The sequence below is a fragment of the Hyla sarda genome, chromosome 4 (assembly GCF_029499605.1).
Source record: "Hyla sarda isolate aHylSar1 chromosome 4, aHylSar1.hap1, whole genome shotgun sequence".
Classification (NCBI taxonomy): domain Eukaryota; kingdom Metazoa; phylum Chordata; class Amphibia; order Anura; family Hylidae; genus Hyla; species Hyla sarda.
Window position 1 is genome coordinate 161246676 of NC_079192.1, and position 6941 is coordinate 161253616.

The 6941-nt window shown below is 43.3% G+C and overlaps 1 protein-coding gene across 1 annotated transcript; it reads right to left on the reverse strand.

The window, feature by feature from the left end:
* Positions 1-5147: 5147 nt before the first annotated feature.
* LOC130366928 (protein spinster homolog 1-like) lies at positions 5148-6727 on the reverse strand. The gene has a single exon (XM_056569286.1). The coding sequence runs from the start codon at positions 6700-6702 to the stop codon at positions 5188-5190; it is 1515 nt and encodes a 504-aa protein (XP_056425261.1). The 5' UTR covers positions 6703-6727; the 3' UTR covers positions 5148-5187.
* Positions 6728-6941: the final 214 nt, after the last annotated feature.

The window sequence follows — 6941 nt, forward strand, 5'->3', positions numbered from 1 at the left end:
AATAAACTGACATCACTGTGCTTCATAATAAACTGTGACATCACCGTGCTTCATAATAAACTGTGACATCACCGTGCTTCATAATAAACTGTGACATCACTGTGCTTCATAATAAACTGTGACATCACTGTGCTTCGTAATAAACTGTGACATCACTGTGCTTCGTAATAAACTGTGACATCACTGTGCTTCGTAATAAACTGTGACATCACTGCTTCATAATAAACTGTGACATCACTGTGCTTCATAATAAACTGTGACATCACCGTGCTTCATAATAAACTGACATCACTGTGCTTCATAGTAAACTGTGACATCACTGTGCTTCATAATAAACTGTGACATCACTGTGCTTCATAATAAACTGTGACATCACTGTGCTTCATAATAAACTGTGACATCACTGTGCTTCATAATAAACTGTGACATCACTGTGCTTCATAATAAACTGTGACATCACTGTGCTTCATAATAAACTGACATCACTGTGCTTCATAATAAACTGACATCACTGTGCTTCATAATAAACTGTGACACCACTGTGCTTCATAATAAACTGTGACATCACTGTGCTTCATAATAAACTGTGACATCACTGTGCTTCATAATAAACTCTGACATGTCTGTGCTTCATAATAAACTGTGACATCACTGTGCTTCATAATAAACTGTGACATCACTGTGCTTCATTATAAACTGTGACATCACTGTGCTTTGTGACATCACTGTGCTTCATAATAAACTGTGACATAACTGTGCTTCATAATAAACTGTGACATCACTGTGCTTCATAATAAACTGTGACATCACTGTGCTTCATAATAAACTGTGACATCACTGCTTCATAATAAACTATGACATCACTGTGCTTCATAATAAACAGTGACATCACTGTGCTTCATAATAAACTGTGACATCACTGTGCTTCATCCTGTAATTTGATGTCACTGTGTATAACAACCCTGTAGTGACATCACAGTTTATTATTCTTGAATGCTGACTTCACTGTGTATATTTTCCCGGTACAATGACATCACTGTATAGTTACCCTCTACTGTGACAACACTGCGTTTATTAACCCTGTAGTGACAAAACTGTTTATTGTCCCTGTACAGAGACATTACTGTTTATATTAACTGTGATGTCACTGTGCATATTTACCCTGTATTGTCACTCGCAGTGCAAGGTAAATATGTACAGTGGCATTAGGGTATACAGGCTTAATATATACAGTGATGTCACAGTGCAGTGTAAGTATCAACAGTGATGTTGCAGTATAGAGATAACACACAGTGATGTTATAGTTCAGAGATAATACACACAGTGATGTCACAGTACAGGGATAATACACAGTGATGTCACAGTACAGGGATAATAAACACAGTGATGTCACAGAACAGAGATAATACACACAGTGATGTCACAGTACAGGGATAATACACAGTGATGTCACAGTACATGGATAATATACACAGTGATGTCACAGTACAGGGATAATATACACAGTGATGTCACAGTACAGGGATAATACACACTGTAATGTCACAGTACAGGGATAATACACACAGTGATGTGACAGTACAGGGATAATACACACAGTGATGTCACAGTACAGAGATAATACACACAGTGATGTCACAGTACAGAGATAATACACACAGTGATGTCACAGTACAGGGATAATACACAGTGATGTCACAGTACAGAGATAATACACACAGTGATGTCACAGTACAGGGAGGGATAATATACACAGTGATGTCACAGTACAGGGATAATACACAGTGACGTCACAGTACAGGGATAATACACAGTGATGTCACAGTACAGGGATAATACACAGTGATGTGACAGTACAGATATAATACACACAGTGATATCACAGTACAGGAATAATACACAGTGATCTCACAGTACAGGAATAATACACAGTGATGTCACTGTACAGGAATAATACACAGTGATGTCACAGTGCAGGAATAATACACAGTGATGTCACAGTACAGGGATAATATACAGAGTGATGTCACAGTACAGGGATAATACACAGTGATGTCACAGTACAGGGATAATACATACAGTGATGTCACAGTACAGAGATAATACACACAGTGATGTCACAGTACAGGGATAATACACACAGTGATGTCACAGTACAGGGATAATACACACAGTGATGTCACAGTACATGGATAATATACACAGTGATGTCACAGTACAGAGATAATACATACAGTGATGTCACAGTACAGGGATAATACACACAGTGAGGTCACAGTACAGGGATAATACACACAGTGATGTCACAGTACATGGATAATATACACAGTGATGTCACAGTACAGGGATAATACACACAGTGATGTCACAGTACAGGGATAATACACACAGTGATGTCACAGTACAGGGATAATATACACAGTGATGTCACAGTACAGGGATAATATACACAGTGATGTCACAGTACAGGGATAATACACAGTGATGTCACAGTACAGGGATAATACACAGTGATGTCACAGTACAGGGATAATACACAGTGATGTCACAGTACAGGGATAATATACACAGTGATGTCACAGTACAGGGATAATACACAGTGATGTCACAGTACAGGGATAATACACAGTGATGTCACAGTACAGGGATAATACACACAGTGATGTCACAGTACAGAGATAATACACACAGTGATGTCACAGTACAGGGATAATACACAGTGATGTCACAGTACAGACATAATACACACAGCGATGTCACAGTACAGGGATAATACACAGTAATTTCACAGTACAGAGATAATACACACAGTGATGTCACAGTACAGGGATGGATAATATACACAGTGATGTCATAGTACAGGGATAATACACAGTGATGTCACAGTACAGAGATAATACACACAGTGATGTCACAGTACAGGAATAATACACAGTGATGTCACAGTACAGAGATAATACACACAGTGATGTCACAGTACAGGAATAATACACAGTGATGTCACAGTACAGGAATAATACACAGTGATGTCACAGTACAGGAATAATACACAGTGATGTCACAGTACAGGGATAATAAACAGAGTGATGTCACAGTACAGGGATAATACACAGTGATGTCACAGTACAGAGATAATACACAGTGATGTCACAGTACAGGGATAATACACAGTGATGTCACAGTACAGGGATAATACACACAGTGATGTCACAGTACAGGGATAATATACAGAGTGATGTCACAGTACAGGGATAATATACAGAGTGATGTCACAGTGCAGGGATAATACACAGTGATGTCACAGTACAGGGATAATACACAGTGATGTCACAGTACAGGGATAATACACACAGTGATGTCACAGTACAGGGATAATATACAGAGTGATGTCACAGTACAGGGATAATATACAGAGTGATGTCACAGTGCAGGGATAACACACAGTGATGTCACATTACAGGGATAATACACACAGTGATGCCACAGTACGGGGACAATACACAGTGATGTCACAGTACAGAGATAATACACAGTGATGTCACAGTACAGGGATAATACACAGTGATGTCACAGTACAGGGATAATACACACAGTGATGTCACAGTACAGGGATAATACACAGAGTGATGGCACAGTACAGAGATAATACACTGTGACGTCACAGTACAGTGATAATACACAGTGATGGCACAGTACAGAGTTAATACACAGTGATGTCACATTACAGGGATAATACACAGAGTGATGGCACAGTACAGTGATAATACACAGTGATGTTACAGTACAGTGATAATACACACAGTGATGTCACAGTACAGGGATAATACACAGTGATGTCACAGTACAGAGATAATACACACAGTGATGTCACAGTACAGGGATAATACACAGAGTGATGGCACAGTACAGAGATAATGCACAGTGACGTCACAGTACAGGGATAATACACAGTGATGGCACAGTACAGAGTTAATACACAGTGATGTCACATTACAGGGATAATACACAGAGTGATGGCACAGTACAGAGATAATACACAGTGATGTCACAGTACAGGGATAATACACAGGGATGTCACAGTATAACCATCTCACAGCCGGACCACCATGTAATTTCAGCAGAAAATAAAGCAGGGCCTCATGTTCAAGTTTCGCCTAAGGCCTCACAAAGTCTAGAGCCGCCTCTGGTCAGCCCTACCATGGGACCCGGTGGGACCATAAGTCCCAGGTGGCACTTTTCAGGGGTGGCATTTTGCTGCCCCCCTTTTTTTGTGCCTAGTAGGTTCATGGTAGGGTTGGCGCCGCCGCTGCTCACTGTTCTAAAGCAGCTGCGGGGTATAATAGCGCAGCGGGCACTTTAGACAGTGAGTCTGCCTCCGGCCGACCGGGGTCTGACGAGGGACGTCGCACAAGTGACGTACTTCTGCAGACCCGCTCAGGAGGACGTCAGTGACGTCACTCGTCAGGCGGCTGCCGGAGAGGAGAAGCGCTGTGCAGGGCAGGTAAGTGTGTCTCTGTGTGTGTCTGTGTCTGTCTGTGTGTTTGTGGGGGCTATGGCTACCTAATGGGAGGAATATATGCTACCTAATGTGGGGAAACTATGTTACCTAATGTGGGGAATCTGTGCTACCTAATGTGGGGAAAGTATGCTACCTAATGTGGGGAAACTATGCTACCTAATGTGGGGAAACTATGTTACCTAATGTGGGGAATCTGTGCTACCTAATGTGGGGAAACTATGCTACCTAATGTGGGGAAACTATGTTACCTAATGTGGGGAATCTGTGCTACCTATTGTGGGGAAACTATGCTACCTAATGTGGGGAAACTATGCTACCTAATTTGGGGAATCTATGCTACCTAATGTTGGGAATCTATGCTACCTAATGTGGGGGGCTTGAATGAGCTGCGGCATATGGGAGGCCTTAATAAATAATTAGAAACTTATACAGCAAGTGACATATGGGGGTCCACCTGAGTAAGAGACACATGGAGGGGGGATGCTGAACAATTGATGTTTTGGGGGGGGGGGCACAGGCACATTCTTTGCACAAGGGCCCTCTGCTGTCTGTGTCCGCCCCTGGGTAGAGAATAAGGGGTAAAGTGGAACATAGAACAAATGCAGTTATTTTTTTCTTAATTTTTTTTTAATGAAGTAAATGAGATAAAGGTAAGCAATGACTTTTCCTCAGTCTGAAGCGCGGTCCTCATTGGCAGGAAGCAGTGAGGAGGAGGAGGATGACGGAGGTTCTGATTCCATCTCTGCTTCTTTTTCGTCCCTCTCTATATATAGGGCCGTGGCCATGAAGAAGGCCCCTCCGATGACTGCCATTATGGTGCAGGTCATGAGGGCATACTCCAGGCTGCGGTATTTCAGAAGAGGGGATTTGGCATATCCTCGTTCGTAGGTGTCAGATATCAGGCCGATGAGGTACGGGCTGCCGGCGTCACCTAGGAGGTGATAGATTGTCATCTGCACGGCCAGGGCTGAAGATCTCCTCCACGGAGTTACTACTTTTAGTATAATGTCAGATATGAGGGTGAAATTTACTGACAGAAGTGTCTCTCCGATAAAGATGAAGATGTTGGTGGCAACGAGGCTGATGTTGCCAAAAGTCAATGCCAACAGAAGAAAAGGGGCGGAGAGCATCATCGCGCATCCACACACAAGCGGGTCCGCCCGTGGGTTGGATTTGCGATATCTTTTACTTATCTCCGTCCCTGCTACAACTCCCAGAATGCCAGAGACGACTGTAACCACACCAAATATTAGGATGTCGTGATAGTCACACGGTTCAGCACGGCAAGGGTCCTTCTCTTGTAGGAGTGTTCGTGCGTGGGTCAGGTATGACGGACCCCATACACCTATGGCTCCCACTATGAAGGATACCGCCGTCGATCCCATGGTGGTTAACATGAAGCTTGGATTTTTAAATAGTTTTTTCAGATCTGTCGCCCATTTGGCAAACTTCTGGGATTTGTTGTTCTTCTTCCCGTTTGTAGTCGTTCTTGGAAGCTCCTTTGTGACCAAAATCATCAAAGCCACAGCTATGAGGCCCAGGCCAGGGGTGACCCGAAACGCCCAGTGCCAATCACCCCTTGCTGCATCAGTCACTTTGGGCCCGATGATGTATCCTAGTCCGCAGCCTACAGGTATGACGGAGTAAAACATGTTCAGCATGCGGGTCCGCTGGTCACTTGTAAAAAGGTCTGCAATGATGGAGGGGGCGATGGTGCAGAAAGTCGCCTCTCCGGCTCCAACCAGTCCACTCGTCAGCAGGAAGAGCAGGAAATACCCGTCAGGGATGAATGACAGGGTAAGTGTCATGCTCAGCCAAACGATGACTCCTGCGCAAACAGTATATTTCTTATTACAGTGGTCGCCCAAATATCCGGCAATTGGTGCGACCAGCACGTAGCTTCCAATGAACAATGTATTCAATAAGCCGGACAGACTAGCATTGGTGTCATATGCTTTCTGTATATAAGGCAGCACCCCCGCCACGCTGGAGCGATTTGCATAGATGAGCAAATTAACAAAGGCGAGGATCACTACGGTGATGATGGAACGTGCGGTGGACATCACGCTTAGAGATGGCAGGTTCTGCCTCTCAGGGATATCGCCCTTTTCTACATCCATATCACTATGGTCCTCCATTGCTTCTTCCTCCTCCTTCAGCAATGGGTCTTGTGGAGAGGCCATGGTCACAGGTCAGAGCCTGAAAACACTAGAGAGAGAGAGATAAGTGAACACATTAGACAACATGTCATCATTCCTGTCTTTATACAATAGATCCTTCATACAGAGCAGAAATGTCCAGCACAGAACCACAAGATAACACTAAGACCATCGCAGCCTCAGAAGAAGACGCTTCTCTATAAGTGTTTTATATGGAGACATCTTCCCTGAGGTTACCAATGTCTGATAACCCTGAACCTGTC